At 37.6% G+C, this 19368-nt stretch overlaps 1 protein-coding gene across 19 annotated transcripts in view; it reads left to right on the top strand.

Moving 5' to 3' along the window:
- The window catches only part of Ppip5k2 (diphosphoinositol pentakisphosphate kinase 2), a 62964-nt gene that overhangs the window by 12994 nt on the left and 30602 nt on the right, over positions 1 to 19368 (top strand). For 15 of the 19 annotated variants that reach the window (XM_021169211.1, XM_029474430.1, XM_029474442.1 and 12 more), the window contains exons 4-17: positions 204 to 294; positions 1185 to 1270; positions 1955 to 2109; positions 4262 to 4363; positions 6077 to 6238; positions 7143 to 7264; positions 8939 to 9040; positions 10099 to 10185; positions 11119 to 11194; positions 11317 to 11426; positions 12410 to 12495; positions 15342 to 15467; positions 15588 to 15709; positions 15891 to 16073. In XM_021169211.1, the coding sequence (XP_021024870.1) occupies positions 204 to 294; positions 1185 to 1270; positions 1955 to 2109; positions 4262 to 4363; positions 6077 to 6238; positions 7143 to 7264; positions 8939 to 9040; positions 10099 to 10185; positions 11119 to 11194; positions 11317 to 11426; positions 12410 to 12495; positions 15342 to 15467; positions 15588 to 15709; positions 15891 to 16073 (1610 nt within the window). The remainder of the gene's footprint in view (positions 1 to 203; positions 295 to 1184; positions 1271 to 1954; positions 2110 to 4261; positions 4364 to 6076; positions 6239 to 7142; positions 7265 to 8938; positions 9041 to 10098; positions 10186 to 11118; positions 11195 to 11316; positions 11427 to 12409; positions 12496 to 15341; positions 15468 to 15587; positions 15710 to 15890; positions 16074 to 19368) is intronic. The other 4 variants (XM_021169217.2, XM_029474432.1, XM_029474454.1 and 1 more) reach the window with 1 other exon arrangement.

Genomic DNA, 19368 nt, shown 5'->3' with positions numbered 1-19368 from the left:
AACCAAGAAAAGTTATTTTAATAGTATAAGTTAAATAAAAATGTACATACTTATTATTTCATATCTTTTATAGAAGGTGGTTATGTACATAATGAAATTTTTTTAGGGGAGGTGGCATAATTCAAGTTGATGACGTTAATAAATTTATAGATGCCAGCTTATCTTGAGATTGTACAGAATATGATAATAATATGTGTTCTTAGGATTTCCACTGGACAAAGCAGTTGCCTATGCAAAACTCAGGAATCCATTTGTAATCAATGACTTGAATATGCAGTATCTCATACAAGATAGGTGAGTGAAGTTGGCTGACCTAAGGGAAAAAGAAATCAACGCTTCCTTACTAATTAGTGTATGCTGACGAAGCATCAGGTGTTCTCACTTACGGTCATTGCATCCCTCAGAATACATTTATTAGGAAGCTCTATCAGTAAAGAACCTTGAGAACCGAGGAATCATTCACTTAGTCACAGGAACAAGGACTTGGACAGCAGTTGCTTAATTTCCAAAGCCTACTAAACCCATCAAACTTGCAGTTTCTTTTCATATGGCTGATGATTCCATAGAATTCATTCATTGTAACTGATGATATTTATGGTGAAGTGCACCATTACAGCAGTTTGTTACTATACATCTGTATGTTCATGGAGCATACGTTCTAAATGAAGTTATAAAAGGGTGTGTGTTTGTCTGCTTATTTAATTGGTATTTGGTTTTGGTAGCTACATGCAGTTCTATTTTCCATGAGCATTCTACTTTTGTGTTATAACATGACATTACTTATATTACTTACATGGAAATACATATATACTAATTTTGTATGAGGGTAAAACCATTTTTCATAGGATTATGAGTGTTTTTCTATGACATTAAATATTATTTTACGGTAAATATTATTTTACGGTAAGGGTTTTAGTAGTTAGGCTATATTTTGTCTTTGATATTCGTCTTACTTGACTATTTTTCTTCATGCATGTACATGCATGTTTTAAAGTGTAGTCTTTCAATCTGCTACAAAAGATATTTTGTATGCATTTTGGTGAATATTTTGATAGGAGCAGTTTGATATTTGAAATATTTAGAAAAACAAATAGGGTAGTTAAGAGTGATAATTACTTGTGTGGGGATATAATATATTGAGGAATAGAAAGCCAAGCACTAAGGGTGTTTCTCTGTTTCTTTAGAAGAGACGTGTATAGCATTCTTCAAGCTGAAGGCATCCTACTTCCTCGGTATGCAATCCTGAACCGTGATCCAAATAACCCGAAAGGTCAGAGAACTCAGCTCTGCAGCCTTCCTTTTGGTTCTTGACATACTCTTTGTGACATCCCTACAATAAGTAGAAAGAGTTTAAGAATTCATGAGAGTCTACTTAATAGTTTTTCTTAATGAATTAAACAGTTGTGGGCCTGTCGTGGTGGTGCATGCCTGTGATGCCAGTACTCAGAAGGTTGAGGCAGATTGATAGGGAATTCAACATCAGAGTCAGTATGTATTTAGTTCTGGGCCAGGCTGGGCTTCATATTGTGAGACCCCCCATCTTAGAAAACAAAGCAAAACAAAACACTGTGAGCTAATTGGCTAAGTAGTATTATAGGAGCTATCTTCCTGTATTTTGTATATATAATTGTATATGTATGATCTGAGGGCTGACCATTTGGAAGCTCATCCCTGGAGAAGGCTAATTCTTACTCTCTCTGCAGTCATCGGTGGCCTCTCGTCCTTTGTCTCCCTCGGGCTAAGCTTTTTTTCCTTGAGGTACTGAGGACTGAACCCAGGGCCTTGCACATATTTTTCAGGCTATTACTCTGCTGCTGTGCTGCCTCAGCTCTGATTAATGTAGTCTGCTAAGGCATAGTTTTACTAGAAACTTGAAAAGTAAATTTTATTTTTGCTCTTGTAATGATATTATGTGGGTGATCTGACTTTTCTGGCGATTATTCTTTGTGTTTAGAATGCAACCTGATTGAAGGAGAAGATCATGTAGAAGTGAATGGGGAAGTTTTCCAAAAGCCATTTGTGGAAAAGCCGGTCAGTGCAGAAGACCACAATGTTTACATTTATTATCCAACATCTGCCGGAGGTGGAAGTCAGAGACTTTTCAGGAAGGTAAGCCTTTGAAATCTTCCTGTGAGTAGTCTTCATTCTTTAGTGTGTTAAAGGTTATCAGGCTCTTAATAAACTAAGGTGAGATACTGAACTGTCATCATCTAGAGGAAGGTGAAACTGTGGTAATTCCATTAAAAAGTATGCTTTTCTTTTACTGTGATAAAACACCATGGCAAAAGCTACTACTAGAAAGAAGAAGGGAGGGGGGAGGGAGGGAGGGAGGGAGGGAGGGAGGGAGGGAGGAAGGAAGGCAGGCAGGCAGGCAGGCAGGCAGACAGGCAGGCAGCAGGCAGCCTTTCTTTGAACTATGGTTCAAGCAAACTCAGGGTTCCAGAGCAGTAACAGTCCATTGTGGTAGGAGAAGCCAAGCTGAGGGCATGGCTGTAGGGACAGAAACAGCTGAGAGCTCTTATCTTTAACCACAAGTCTGATTGGAATGGCCTGCCAGAGTGAGGCTTTATCCTTTCAGAGCCCACCCCAGGGAACCATGTCTGCCGCCTGCCTGAACCACTTACATTACAAAGCAGCCACACCAATGGGCAGCAAGTGTTCAATACCTGAGTCGAGAGGGACGGTTTCCCACCCTACCACGACAGAAAGTGTAGTACATAAAATTCCTGCCTTCAGAATATAAAGAAAGGTGCAGGATGTGTCTTCAGTCTTTCACTTGTGTTTCTCTCAGACTAGAAATAGACTTAAAGATAAGCTCCTTTTTGGAGAAATTAAATGGAGAAATTGCCAGTTCACACAAAAGTAATATTGGTAATTTTTACACATGTAAGTACATACTTAATTGTTCCCATAATAAAATTAGTGCAAATCAGATCTGAAATATAATGATATTATATTCCTTTTTGGAATAAAAAGGATTTTCTCTTAAATTGGGTGGTTGGGAAATAAGCCTAATCCAAAATGTGTTAGTAGCAATGTCGTCTCTTAGTAATATATCAAGACAGAGATGCACTCATAAATAGTCATGGTTTTCTATGTCAATGATAAGCAAAGAGCTAGAAAAATGGCTCAGTAATTAAAAGCATTTGCTCTTTCCAAGGACCCCAGTAGGTTTTATCTCAAAAGGAAAAAAGGAAGAAAAAGTTGAATACATTTAATAAAATATCATGAACATCATAGCTTAGTTGTATGATAAGCAGAATATGTTTATTTTCATTTATAGTTACTTGATTGGCTAAAAAAAAAAAAACCTGCATGTAACTGTGACTTCAGTCTGTGGGGCTCGGTGCCTTCTAGCATCCACAGGCACTGTATACATGTGATGCATTTACATACATGCAGGCAAAACACTAATACATTTAAAATGGAAGTATAGCTTAAAACACAATAAAGATGCCCTTTAAATACCCATTATAGTGGCAAATATTAGAGAAGAAAAATATCAAGTATACATAAGACTAGGAAATTTAGGCCATCTAGAAGTCTCTTATATATATATTTTTATGAGACTCAGATAACATAGTTTCTAGAAGATTTGGCAATATCTGTCTAAGTACAGATATAACCATGAGCCTTCTAGCACTTTCTTAGAAACATAACTACAAATGTGGCCTGTTTCCATCTTAAGAATGTTTAAAACAGTAGCATTGCATTTTGCAAGAAACTTGGCAAACAACTTAGACATATAACTATAAAGTGAAATGTTGTTTATATAGTGGAAGCTCTGTAACAGAAATAAACAGACTCAACTGTTTTTATTTTTGTGTGTGTGTCTATGCGTGTGGGGGTGGGTGTATGTGTGTGCGTGTGTTATATATATTTGAGGGAGGTCAGAAGAGGGTATCAGATACCCTGGAATTGGAGTAATTGTTATAGGTAATTGTTAGCTGCCTGATATGGGTGCTGGGAGCTTGTATTCTCTGGAAAAGTAGCCAGTGCTCTTAAGCACTGAAGATTCTCTTCAGTCTCTTAGAAACATGATTTTTTTCATTATATTTTATGCTTTTTATGTTATGTTTAAATAACTACAGCAGAGACTATATACTGCCAAATTTAAGTACTGTTAATTATTCATGAATTAGTTATTTAATAGTTAAAAATGCCTACAGTAGATAGTAAATAAAGGTTACATTTTAGATGTATTATAAAAATGAGGGCACCACCCTGATTTTATGTTAATGGATATATCTTTTCTCTCTAGATTGGCAGTAGAAGTAGTGTGTATTCCCCAGAGAGCAACGTTCGAAAAACGGGGTCATATATCTATGAAGAGTTTATGCCTACAGATGGTACTGATGTTAAGGTAGGGAGTATTTAGGGTTATGGCATGGTGGGATAAAGTACAGATGCTCCGTGACCAATTCTGAGTCATGTCCTGATAAATGTCCTGTTAACTTCAAAACAGTGCTGGCTCGGTACGATACTGTAGCCTAAAATCTCAGCATTCAGGTGTGATTTGCTACATATCCAGTTTCAGGAAGGAAGAAAGGAAAAGCTTACTCTAGGTTAAGAATACACTGAGTAAATGTAACCTCATGACCGTCATAACTTAGATGCATGGTGCACTACATGCAGAACATGGTTACCTCTCACTTGTAATTAAAAGCTACATCTCACTGCTGCTGTCCAACTCATGAGAGAAGATGATACTGTATTGTCACTGAACCAGAAGAAGCAGAAAGAAGAAGAAAAAAAAGGATAATTTTAACTGGAAGTAAATCATTGAGGTATCTTCTGCAGATTGAAAACTCAAACGTTTAACTGTCACAAGGCCGTGTAAATCATAGAGACCACGTAGTTTTAATTTCCATTTTGAGATTACCCTTTGTTTTAGAGAAAGGTAACTATGTAGCTTCTGCCTTTCTCAGTGCTGTTATTATTGGTACTAGGGATAGAATGTAGGCCCTTATTTGAGGTAGGCAAGCACTCTAACACTAAGTTCTCATTAGTCCAGACTTCTTTTTTATTTTTTTAAAGATTTATTTAAGTATATGAGTACACTGTACCTGTCTTCAGACACACCAGAAGAGGGCATCAGATCCCATTGCAGACGGTTGTGAGCCACCATGTGGTTGCTGGGAATTAAACTCAGGACTTCTATGAAGAGCAGTCAGTGTTCTTAACCACTGAGCCATCTCTCCAGCCCCTAGTCCAGACTTCTTTTGTATGGTAGACATCACTGAACACTATTCCTTTTGTTTGTTTTTTGTTTTTTTTTCTAGACAGGGTTTCTCTGTGTAGCCCTGGCTATCCTGGAACTCACTCTGTAGACCTGTTTGACCTTAAACTCAGAAATCCGCCTGCCTCTGCCTCTCAAGTGCTGAGATTAAAGGCGTGTGCCACCACTGCTTGGCAAGAACAGTATTCTTAAATGCTTAAAAGTAGAATACCCAGTATTACAAAGATGACAGATTTTAGTGAATGTTATAAAAATGTTTAGGTCAAGTTTTAAAAGCATATGCTATTTATTTAAATGCTAATGAGTAGGACAATATCAGATTGAGCATTCTAGTAGCTACCAGTTTCCAAACAGTGATTAATGTCAGTGATATGAGGCTCTGGTAATGGTAATATGATATAAAAATACCATTGCACTTGGTAACCAACAAAGCGTACTTTCTCCCAGCCAGCCTTTCTTGATGAGGCTGCTCTTTCTAAACTTACAAATCTCATCTTGAACTTGCCCTTTAAAACTTGTTGGTAGATTCTCATTGGCCACAGGATGACATCCATTTTCATAAGACTGCCATACAAGCTATTTCTTCTAATACATGCCATTCCACACAGTACATCCTGTACTGTTGGATTCCTTTCCTGTCCCAGAATGCCTTGTGTTGCTTCTTTGCTCTGTCCTTTCTCTTTATCCCCTCAGTAAAAATGCCTTTCCTTATTCTCCCAAACGATGAATTCCCCACCCTCTGAAAAATCATATAGACATTTCTTCTATGTCTAAGAATTATATCTTAATTATATCTTTATATATAAATTTAATATATATATTTAAATTTTATGAAAGGTTTATACCGTGGGTCCAGACTATGCACATGCTGAAGCTCGAAAATCTCCAGCTCTCGATGGCAAGGTAGAACGAGACAGCGAAGGGAAGGAAGTAAGATACCCCGTCATCCTCAATGCACGGGAGAAGCTGATTGCATGGAAAGTCTGCCTTGCTTTTAAGGTAAGATGCCATGCAAGTCATGCAAGCCCATGTATTCTAAGCTTTCCTTTTGGGTGCTAGACGTTATTGGACATAAATTAGAGAAGAAAGCTGAGGCGGTAGTTAGTATGTGTGAGCTCATATGTATGTATTTAGGCGTTCTTGTGGGGCTAGCATCACTTTCCTCGTTTTCAGCATATTCTTTCTGTACTATAGAGAAGTAATAAACCTTACTTATTCAAAAATTAAAGTTACAGAATAATACCACTAACTAGTATACTAAGTGATAGTGTCTAACATTCTTTTTTTTAATTGGTTAAAAGTACTTTTTACTTTCATAAAATAGATTAAAAATACTATTTGAATAAAAATGATTCTCATTGTTTTATTCTTTGGCTTAATATATAGTAAAATTTGTTCCTGTGAACAATATACATGTTTTAAAGAAACCTTTGTTTCTTGTGTTTGACTGTCCTTTCTTATGCTACTAATTTATCCAATTACTAGTATATAGTAAATATTCAAATGGAAGTGATGCAACCTGCATTTAATGAAGGATGCATCTTATCTTTTTAGAGAAGGCCTATTCTAGGTTCATAACATAAGCTAATTATATTACTGGTTATTAATAAAAGAACTACTTCTATGCAGTAATTTTGTGTGAAGAATGATAACCTGTGAATAAGTTGTAATGCGTTCTTATAAACTGTTTTATTGTACTTGGTTTCCAAAGACTAATGTTATTCATGATAAGGGAATAATCACATGGAATACATAATGTGTGTTCAGAGTACTCAAGGTTATGGTTATTTATAACCTTCATTTTTTTAAATGTTACAAACACATATAATTTTCTTAATAAATTAGAATAAGGATTCATAGTAGTTCCAATGATACTCTAAAATTTCTACCTTGTTTTAAATAGCAAACAGTTTGTGGCTTTGATTTGTTACGTGCCAATGGACAATCCTATGTATGTGATGTCAATGGCTTCAGTTTTGTGAAAAATTCCATGAAGTACTATGATGACTGTGCAAAAATTCTTGGGTAAGCATTTACTACTGTACCTTCCTCCTGTGTGCCTTTGAGCATGTGTTAGCCATGGGAGCTTTTTGATCACTTGAGGGTAATGTTCCATGTTTTAAGATACCTCTAAACTATGCCAGATTCTGAGCTGTGCTTTAGTTTATGGGGACAGCTTAATTAATAACATATTCCTAACAATTTCATATCAGGGATTTTGCTGTAACACTGGATTATTAGATGCAACATTCCTTCATTTTTCCTATGTAGTTATATTTGAAGTGTTTTGTTAACCTACTTAATGTGATAAAATAAGCATTCATAAGATAAGATACTTGAGCCACAGAGAAGACTTTGAAGTGTAGGATTGTTTTCCTTTATGTCTTTCTGAATGTTCATTATCTGGTGTTCTAATAAGATAATCAAACAAGTAGAAAAGAAAGTATGTGTAGAAATACCATTTTTTATATATCATTTGATTTAGAAAATTAATAAAGCAAGAAGTGTATCTTTCTAAGCAGATATGACAAAAATGCGTAAAGTCATTAGAGTCAGCTTTTGTACTGCACTTCAAAGGCACAAGCTTTTTAATAAAGAGAAATTGAGCCGGGCAGTGGTGGCATGCCTTTAATCCCAGCACTTGGGAGGCAGAGGCAAGCAGATTTCTGAGTTTGAGGCCAGCCTGGGCATCTACAGAGTGAGTTCCAGGGCAGTCAGGGCTACACAAAGAAACCCTGTCTCAAAAACCATAGAGAGAGAGAGAGAGAGAGATTGAAGGCATGGCTGTCTTACTTATTTTAGCATAAATACATACTAAGATAAAAAAAATAATATGTATGTATGTAAGTATGAATGAGAGAGAATGAGAAGAGGAAAGAGAAGTGAAATACGAGGAGAGGAGGGAAGGAAGGAAAAGAGAGAGAGTGGGTTTGTGTGCACTATGCAGAGGTGGATGTATCTGCGAGGTATTCCTGTGTGTGCAGGAGCTTGTGGTGACGGAAGCCCATCCTGACGTGTCATTCTCAGCTACGATCCACTTGTTCTTGAGATAGGGTCTCTTGCTCTCTCTCTGGCCTGGGACTCCCTCTGCCTTCCCAAAACTGGGACTCCCCACACATGGCTTCTTTTTTAAACTGAGCATTGTTTGGTTCAAACTCAGGTTCTCATATTTGCAAGGTAAGCAGTTTACCAACTAAGAAATCTCAGCCCTCAAATCAGTTATTTAAGCATCTTTCACTGTTTGTCCTATTAGTAAAGTATAGTAATGGCTTGTTAGAAATGATCCTATTTAGAATAAGTTTGTCAGAGATGGAGGCCAGTGAAGGACTACTCTGTGCACAAGGCTCTGGTTTCTATGAACAGTACCTCACACAGGCAAATAGCATAATAGCTGTTTAACAGACAATTAATGAATGATTAAAAAAAAACATCTAACTGCAAATGTAGTTAGAGCAACATGTTTTATTTTCAAACTATATAAATTAATCGCAAATATGGCATTTTGTTAATGTGTTCAATTTAGACATATCTAAGTTTTCATGATCAGTACTTGATCATAACATAATCATAATATACATAATCAGGTTAATATAACCATTTGATAGTTCGACTTAAATTCTTATGTTTCTTTATCATGGCATAATTAAATAACCACACCTATCTTTGGATTAACTTTTAATAATTCTTTTGGTCTTAAAGCAATATTGTAATGCGGGAGCTTGCACCACAGTTTCATATCCCCTGGTCAATACCATTAGAAGCTGAAGATATTCCAATTGTACCAACTACCTCTGGAACTATGTAAGTTTCAATTATTCAGCTTTCATTCAGAAATTCCTTAGGCTTTCCACATTAGTCTGTCTTATTATTGGTAAAATTTTATTTCTGAATGACTATTAGGTTACTATATATATTTTCATAGGATTCAGTTTGAAGTTGGGGGAATGGGTATGTTTTTACAAGGGTATGCTAAAGCTTAGACTATGACATTATGATCTTGAGCAAGTATAGAACCATGGAATGAAGCCTCTGACCATGGATGATGCCCTGGGAGCATTACATAGGTTGTAGCATTAGTCAGCTTTGTCTCTGTCTAGGTATATCTTAGGTAAGTATATCAGAACAGGATTGCCATAGGGTCTGATAGCATTCTGCTAGGGAAGGTCACTCACTTTAATGTCAGACGATGTGACTGAATACTTCATAGTCATAAGTTTACAGACATATATTACCATGTTTCAGTATTCTGAAAAGTCCTATTTGGGAGGAAAGTGTACTAGATAGATAGATAGATAGACAGACAGATAGGTAGATAAATAGGCAGACAGACAGACAGATAGATAGATGGAAAGTACTTCAGTATATTTTTGAGGCAGCATTTTCAAATTAATTCAACATAGACTATTTTGGACTGTTAATGTCTTTCAGGAATTTGTTCAATGGTTTGTACTTTGAAAATTGAAATGTTAGCTTTTAACTCTAGCATGCTGCTAAACAAGCTTTTAAGTTGAATTATAATAATGCTTTTCTTAGAAAGCAAGATATGAACATACAGATACCGCAGCCATCATAGAACAGTTGATTTTTGTTTTGATTTAATGGCATCTCTCCTGATAATTCTTCAGGGCGGATGTTTAGTGAACAATGAAGCTCGGGTTAGGAGTCCATGTACTTTCTCCCAGGTTATGGTCATCACCTGAAGAAGAAGGACTACTGTGTAAAAATGACCACCACTCTTCTCTGGCTTCTTAACCTGCTCTAGGATTTGGTCTTCTAAAATTAGGTCAAAAGAAACCTTTGATGTTAGGGAATTGAGACCAGAGGGGTTTTTTTGGTTTTTCTGTTTCTTGTCACTTCAGGATGGAACTTCGATGTGTCATTGCTGTGATACGACATGGGGATCGAACACCGAAACAGAAAATGAAAATGGAAGTGAGGCATCAGAAGTGAGTCTGAGGCGAACGCTCTGTTCGTGTGGGGTTTGAGACGTCTGCTAGCCTTAGCTCTTCTGAGTGATGGATCACAATAGTTTAACTTACTAGTTTTTTGATCATGAAAATATTTAATCCACTGAATGTGTACAAACTCATTAAAGGTGTGTAAGCATCTAAATTTTATTGTGGGTGTATCTGTAACTGTCAGTCTATCTGCCCTTCATTCATCATCATAAATATATTCTACTTATTCTTAGTTTATTGTTTTTTTACATTGTACTATGAGAAACAACATCTCAGCATTCCAGAAGCAAATCTGCAGAAAGGTCTCATTATTTCTGTTCAGTGTTTGATATGGAAACCTGAGCCATTGAATATGTATCGACATCTGATGCATTGACAACAGAAACTATTTTTTTCCTAATGGGATGCTGCTTGCGTTGTGCACACATTTTGAAAGTCCTATAGTAGGTATTGGTTTGATGTGCTTTAGACCTATGTTGAGTGATATCAGGAAAAGAGGAGCAGATGCTAAGTGCAGTGGGTACCACAAAACACATGCACTCGAGTTTCAGAGGTGGAAGCAGGAGGATCACTTGAGCCAAGGAGATAAGATACCGACTGGGAAATATGTAACAAGATTCTTTGCCAGGGAGGCAAGGTGGAGGAAACGCAAAGTTGAATTAAATGAAGAAACACATTTATGTTCATAGATTTTATTCCCATACCTCTTATTTTATTTGGTTGACTATTTGGTGAGGGCTTTGTTTGCTGTTTTTGTTTTTTAGTAAAATCCTACTATGTTGCCCAGGCTGACCTTGAACTCATGGTCCTCCTGGTTCAGCTTTCTGAACGCTATGATTATCAGTGTGCACAGCATACCCAGCTTCATAGTTGTAACACTAGTGATTGCAAATGACTAACTGTCTTCTATCCTTTTATAAGGTTTTTTGATCTTTTTGAAAAGTGTGATGGATATAAATCAGGGAAGTTAAAGCTCAAGAAGCCAAAACAATTACAGGCAAGTTTGTTGGGGTTTTTGTCGTTGTTTGTTTAGTGATTTTTTTTTTAAATGAATGCTGAGTTTAATTTTTTATGGTGAAACTATATACAAATTTAAACTCTTTATATTAACTTGCATAGGAAGTCCTGGATATTGCAAGGCAGCTTCTTATGGAGCTGGGGCAAAATAATGACTCTGAAATTGAAGAAAACAAGTCAAAACTTGAACAACTTAAGACTGTGTTAGAGATGTGAGTACCTCTTTGGACCGCTTCCTTACAATACAATTCTTCTGTTTGGTTTATATGACAAAATATACTATTATACTGAATTACTGCTTTAGTTTCCACTATTAATTTCAATGAGGAGAAAGAAAGCAGTCTTTCACTTGGACCTTCTTGAATACTTAGAATGAAGATCACATAGCTAACTGAATCTGAGATTCAGCCCTGCTTAGCTAAACAATTTTGAAGTGTCCATTCAAAAATTGATACCTGTTAGTATTTCTGTTGTGAGGTTTACATGGGTTACCACTTCTGTTCTTATATCTTGTAACAATACTTAAATTGTTCTTTGTTTTAAAACATTTTTCTTTTATTTTTAAGGATTTCCTATATGCATACAATAAGTGTAATCATAGCTGCTTCTCATCCCCCTCTAATTTCCTCCTCCTCCCCCAACACATCTTCTTCCTAACTGTGATTCTTCGTTAAAGCCAACTCGTACTGATTATGTGTGTGGGGGGTATGGGGCATCCACAGGTGACTGGGAGACCTATCCATGGTTGTATTCTGCAGAAAGAATGATTGTCCCCAGAAGCCATCATCTAGCAATAGCCTCAGTAATGGTGGGTCCTGCAGAGCACCCCCAGCCCCCAACACTACCCACCCACCCACACACACACCAGAATTTTCTCTGGCTTCATCTTGTGCCAGCAGCCATGGCTTTTGTGAGTTTATGAATGCAGTCACCAAGCTCTGCTCCTTCCCATACCCCAGCTCGCATGTGTATCTGTGCCTATCGGTACAGTGTTTTCAGAATTGTCTGACTTTTATCATACAGTTCATAAATGATTACCCATTAGTACTGATTTGGTTTTGCTAGGTTACTTTTGAAGAACCCACCAAGGCAGTAGAAGAGAACTAGTTTTTATCCATATATCTTAGTTTTTCTCTAGGAATTCAGTCTATACTTCATTCATATTTTATGATCTAATTGGCATTTTATTTTTCAGGTATGGTCATTTTTCGGGAATAAACCGTAAGGTCCAGTTAACCTATCTTCCTCATGGTTGTCCGAAAACATCCAGTGAGGAGGAAGGTATATCATTTTTAATTCCTATTGCAATTATGTGTATACTATAGTAGTAACTTTATCATTTCCTGTTCAGTAGGTTTTGGGATTGGTGTGCTGCTTAAAAACAAAGCAAAACAAAACACATAAAATCAGTATTTTGTTAACTATGCTTCTATCCTTTTAATAAAGAGACTTTGTTTTGTTTACTTTTGAGATTATGATTTAGTTACATTTCTCCCTTCCCTCCCTCCAAATCCTCCAAAATACCTCTCCCCACTCTCCTTCAAATTCATGGCCTCTTTCTTTCACTCAATATAAACTATTCGGCCCATATAATGTTACGTGTATGTTTTCAGGGCTGACCATTTGGCACTGGACAGCCAATTGGTGTGCTCTTCCCTGGGGCGGGCCCCCTCTCCACTCCCAGGTCCGCTCAGTTGCCTGTAGTGCTTTGTGTAGGGTTGAAGCCTCCTGGGCTTTTTCATGTCCATCTTGCTGTGTGTGTGTCAGAGCACATATATGTTCAGCTTAGATGTAGACAGTCATGTTAGTGAGACTTTGAAGGTTAGTTTCTGCAGTTACTAGGAGACACAATTTCACAGCAGACTCCTGGAGCCTCTAGCTCTTACAATCTCTTTGCCTCCTCTTCTACAGTGTTCTCTTAGGTGTGGGGGTGTTTTGAGAACTTACTTTGAAGACTGGGCTCCATAACTGCATTTTGATTGTTGTGGTTTTCTGTAGTGGCCACCATCTTCTGCAAAGAAGAGATTACTTGATTGGGGGTGAGGACTGCACTTATCTGTGGATATAAGGACAGATGTTTATAGGTTGTTGTTGGGGTTTATGCTGGTTAATAAATTAGTGGTAGTAGATTCTCCTCTCATAGCCCTGATTTCACTAGCACAGAATAATCAGCTGTATTTCTAGTAGTAGGCTTGTTATCCCTCAAGCTGAGCAAGCCTTAGGTACAATTAGAGAGCTGTTGGTTCCTGCCAGGGTAAGCATGCCACTACTGCACCCTGCATCCAAAGGGTTATTGTGACCATTACTGTACCCATAGGGTTATTGCCACTTGCCAATGTGGTTCAGAGTGTCATGCCTGGTTGGACTGTGGGTTGCCTCACTCCTTTGGAAGCTTGCATGACCTTCTTGTATTATGAAAGCTAGTTCCTAAGAATGGGTCTTTCAGGTCCGTTCCAGCCTAGTAGTCTCTAGGCCCTGTGTCTAAAATTCACAGTATCCCCCCACGCCCCCTGGGGGGGCGGTAACCACAGGCAAAAACAATAGACTGTGTTTTGGGAATCTGTCAGACAGCCTTGGCCAACTGATCAAAAGAGGGCTTCTCATGTCTAATAGAGACTTTCGTTAGGAGGTCTTTGGCTCTTGGAGGGAGCACCATCAGACCAGATGGGGAAATTTCCATAAAAATATATATGTTTACATGGAATTTACATGGAGCTACATGCATGATAGGTTTTTGAGGAGGAGCAGATGTATAAATAGTTAATGGGATGAGTGGTGTTTTCAGATACCCTGTGTTATTTTGCCCACCTCCCTCATTAAGGAGCTCCGTTTCCCATCATGTCTCTGTACCCTGCTGTTCCCTCACCGTCCTCCAACCTCATTCTGTATCTACCTTCCTTCCCTCCCTATGAGGCCCACCGTCTCACATTTCCCTACAAGTAATCTGAGGAAAAATAGGTTTGGTTTGTTTTTTTTTTTTTCAATTTTAAGTAAAAAATGATTTTTTTTTTAACTCAGCAGGGCTTCTTTTTTCTCCAGAGTTATTTCAGAAAGCCTTTTACTGATAACTTAGTAGATCCCATTTTGTCCATTTTAGATAGGAAATGACAGCACAGACAGGAAAAAAACTCGAAATGTATGAAAAAAAAACTTTTGAAAGTACACATAGCCAATGTGTTTCTGAAATATCTTGATATTTTTCTAAAATTTAAATTTAAGTCCAGTATTTACCTAAATAAGGTTGGTCTCCTAATAGCATAAAATCCCAAAAGAAAACCAGGCAGGCTTGGAGCAGCTCTTTCATGCATGATATTAATAATACATGCTGAGTATCTTAAAGCTCTAGACTCATTGGTACAACTTTGTATTTTTAGTATAGAACTTTTGTGTTTGTGCCTGCATGTGTGCATGCGCATGTGTGTGTGTGTTAGGTAGGGCTCATATGTACCTTACATGCGTCTGTACATACATGAACATGGGAAAAGTTTCCTTGTGAGGAATTTGAATTTGCTGCATTATGTTAGTTTTTCAAACTTGCTAGAGCCTTGTGTTTGGATCAGGTATGTTCTGGTTTCTCTTGCCATCATACTGGCACAGTGCTTTCTTCTGAGTTGCCTTTTTAAACTGGTAATCAAGAGTAAGCACCATACAGTGTTACTTGGTCTTCTGGAAGACGTAAATAGACACACCTGTTAAGAGTAGTTTACAATGCATATTGAAAACTTCAGCGCCTGTCTTGTGCTCTGTCCTTAGTTCTGCTTTCAAGAGTCTTTCCCTTCAGGTAAGCAGGTGATTGGAGCAAGACTGAGCTATCATGCTTCTTCATTATACCAGCCTGTGTTGAAGCTCTGACCATCTTAAATAGAAATACAAATTTGAATGTTTCACTTTACGTGTTTAACATTTCCTGTTCATCACTCCATGATCAAGAACAATAGGGGTTTATTTCTTATATCTATCAGTGCTTATGATCAAAAATGACCTGTGAGAGATGTAATAATAAAAATCAGGATTTAGGCTAACGAGCCAATCTTTAGGTTAAAGATTAATACTGAGACGTGTCTAGACACTAGTTTAAATGTTACTATGCATGATAACATTTGTTTTATCACTCACATCTGTCTTAGATAACCGAAGAGAGGAGCCGTCCTTACTTTTGGTTCTAAAATGGGGAGGAGAACTGACCCCTGCCGGCAGGGTTCAGGCTGAAGAGCTGGGAAGAGCTTTTAGGTGTATGTACCCTGGAGGTCAAGGTAAGTGGTATCATTTGACTGTATCTATACACTTTACTTTACCTTGTGATATTCTTAAGCATTTGTAGAAGCACCACAAAGCAGAAATATAGCTTAAGTGATGTGAGGATTTGTTTTCAGGAGATTATGCAGGATTTCCTGGTTGTGGTTTACTCCGACTACATAGCACCTACAGACATGACCTCAAAATATATGCCTCTGATGAAGGGCGGGTCCAGATGACGGCGGCTGCTTTCGCAAAGGTATGAGCAGCTTTATAATTGCTATAAATCCCAAATCAAGCCATTGCTGACAAAGATGACATACAGTATTAGTAAAGTGGATCTATGATGAGTAGATTATGCATTGTAACATTTAGCATCTTGTAAAATGGCCTGTGGTTTTGCATATGTGTAAAATATTGACTCTTATCTTTGTACTTAGGGTCTCTTGGCTCTAGAAGGAGAGCTTACCCCCATTCTTGTTCAGATGGTGAAAAGTGCAAACATGAACGGCCTTTTGGATAGTGACAGTGACTCTTTGAGTAGCTGTCAGCAGCGTGTGAAAGCGAGGCTTCATGAAATACTTCAGAAAGACAGGGATTTCACAGCTGAGGACTACGAGAAGGTAGGCCTGAGCACTTCTTCCCTCAGCTTGTGCCTGGCAAGGTCAGCTGGACTCTTGGTATTTCCATTTTCACCCAGGTCATTGATAATCTTTGCCATGTTGTTAAAAGAATCACGTAATAAATATTGTGTTTTGTGAGCCTGTTGAGGTTACTTTTCCTGTTGCTGTGATAAAATACAACAAAAATAAGGAAGAAAAGGTTTGACTTGGTTTCAGCCCCTTGTCTCAAAGATGACACAGTAGCTGAGTTTGAGGTAGCTGGGCACATTTCCCAACTTCTCTCCCTTTTATATAGGCCAGGAATGGTGAAGCCCACTTCTATAATGGTTGTCTTACCTCAGGTAACTCAGCTAAGATAATTGCCTACAGACATGCTCGGAAACACATCAACACAAGGGATATTGGTCTCATCAAGTTGACAGGAACTATGGTCTCTGTAGCCTCTGTAGCTCTGTTCTCTCTCTCTCTCTCTCTCTAATATGTATGTATGTGTCTGTGTATGTGCATGTGCTTTTGGTGTTGTTGTTTAGGGTTCTTTTTCCTTTGGTTGGTTTGTTTGTTTGTTTGGTACCCTTTGAAAAATGTTAAAACCACATATACCTTACAGGCTTACGTCACCAACCCTGCTTGGCCTGCAGAACTTACTTTGCTGTACCTTATTTTATTTTATGAAGATTCTGTTGTTTATGATGTGATCAACTGGTTGCAGTGTAAGGCTGTTAAGATTATTGCTGACACAACCCTATAGATGGAACAACATTATGAACTAACCAGTACACCCAGAGCTCATGTCTCTAGCTGCATATGTATCAGAAGATAGTCTAGTTGGCCATCAGTGGAAAGAGAGGCCCATTGGTCTTGCAAACTTTATATGCCTCAGTACAAGGGAACGCCAGGGCCAAGAAGTGGGAGTGGGTGGGTAGGGGAGTGGGGGTAGGGAGGGTATAGAGGACTTTTGGGATAGCATTGGAAATGTAAATGAAGAAAATATCTAATTAAAATAATTTTAAAAAATTATTGCTGCCATGAACATCCTTGCATATCTCCTGGTTTCTAGGAGACCCTGTTTCTCTTTAATGTATTCTAAGAGTGAAGATGTAAACTGGGTATACTCATATTTAGTATTACTGGGTAAAGTCTGACTGTTTTCCAAAGTGTGGGTGAAAGCTGCCATTGCTCCATACATTCTTCACTTGGGAGTTTCTCAGTTTATCTCTGATGCTCATTTTGGAACATAAGCCTATGATGTACCTTTTCATTTCTTTCCAGTTTACTGCTCAGATGTCCTTTGTCATGAGTTCTTAAATATCTTATCCTTTTTTTTTCTGCTTGGTGCCTGCTTTTTTCTTACTCTCTGTGTTATTTATGCTCTGTTACAGATAAAATTTTATCAATCTTGATACAAAAGTTGATTTTTTTTCTGTAGGTTATGAGATTAATATGTGAAAATCTGTTTTTATCTTTAATTCTATGTACATTTAGCACTAGCTGAAGCATCTCTTCCACTCTCCTGGAACACTGTTTATGTTTCTTCCTCTGCACTGTTTGCTGATCATTATGTAGTAATAATGGATAAAATCTTATGCTTTCTACACAAACTCTTTCTCTTCGTCTTTTGGCATGTCTCAAATTGCCATGTAAGCTTTACAATAAGCTTATTAAAAGTAATATTGGGATTTTTATTTAGCTTGCATGAAATCCTGTTTCCATGTCTTGTACCAGTTTACATTCAGCCTTTCAACATGTAAAAATTTGATAGCACATTTATTTAAATTCCTTAAAATTTTAAATAACATTTTCAGTGATAGTCAGTATATCCTATTCCTGTTAGACTTGAGCTGAGGTAAATGGTATTTTTAATGCAGTTGGTTTTGGCACTACTTGAAAATGTTTGCTGTTCTTTGATTGTTTTGATGTAGAAGTATATAGTTTTTAATATTAATGTAAAGTTAATCTGAGCTATTTTCCAGTCTTTATAGTTTGTTATTGGTGGTCTTAAAGAGCATGCAGTCTTCCTGCCTGAGCCCCCTGATTCTGGGACAGGAGGGTTACAGCACCACCCCTTCCTTAAAATAGCACTTGTTTTTCTGGTCACATTTTCTCGGAGGAAGATTTAATACTTGTCTGTTAGGCTTGACTTTTTCTCTGTTTTTGTTATTGTTCTATTTTTGAAATTACCTTTTAACAAACTATGCAATTATATATGGTCTTTTTTTATTTTTTACTAAGTTAATGTCATGAAAATGCTTTGCTCCTAGAATAACGTCAACTTTTTTTTATACGGTATTAATTTGAGCTTACAAATGATATGGTTTGGAGTTTGACATCTATAGTCATGGATTCGTCAGCCTTTCTGTCTTCATTTCCTTGTCAGTAATATGCTAATCTGAAGGAAAAAAAAAATAGCAAGGAAATCCTTCCCTACTTGGGGAGAAGGATTCGTATACAGCTACTACATTTCTGCTCTAAACACTGTGGAGTTACTACTAAATTATAAATACTATTAAATAATGAGTACTGCTAAGCCCCGTGGAAACTTTGTAATCAGCGAAACTAAGAATGGGTCAGCACTTGTCTGTTAGGTCTGCGTCTCTACTGTTCTGTACTTACAGGAGGTTTTCTGACTCCATCCGAGTTCTTTGTGGTGTATGTGGATTCTGTGGCGTTCTGATTTACAGCATTGAACCTTCTTCCTCTCACCAGCAACTTCTCTGTCAGTGTTGTACACCATCAGCCCTCTGAGTCATTATTTACATGTCTGTTTCTCTGAATGTGATTGCCTTCTTAGTTTGATTCTTAGCCACATCTTTAATTATAGCACACAACACTAGTGACAAATGTACTGTGACCTTGTCCTGTGCCTTACTAGGTTTATCAGGTTCAGAGTTCTTTTCAGTCTCTGTGGAGTGGTAGCTTTCCTCCCTTTCTTTTTTTTGAGAGGAGGATTTACTTTATTGTTCCAGCTTTACTTTCACTTGGGAATCTCCTCCTTCAGCTTGCAGAGTAGCTGCACTTGCTGTCATAAGTCATTAGCTGGCTTAGTGGATGGTGTCTTGGGCTTTTCTGCTTCTAGAATTATGCAGTCCACAAGAAGGATAACTTTCCCTCTTCCCTTACCTATTTGGAGCTCATGCTTTGTTTTTTTCTCTTACCTGATTGTTCTGGCTAAGTAAGTCTAGTAGAACTGTGCTGACCGTGGTAAAAATGGTGGTTATTTCCCTCTTCTGGACTCAGTAAAAGCTGACCTTCCCCCTGATCAGTGTGGTGTTGGCTGAGTTGCTCTGACACAGCCTTT

The sequence above is a fragment of the Mus caroli genome, chromosome 1, assembly GCF_900094665.2.
Source record: "Mus caroli chromosome 1, CAROLI_EIJ_v1.1, whole genome shotgun sequence".
Taxonomy (NCBI): domain Eukaryota; kingdom Metazoa; phylum Chordata; class Mammalia; order Rodentia; family Muridae; genus Mus; species Mus caroli.
This window is presented reverse-complemented; position numbering and strand designations above follow the sequence as displayed.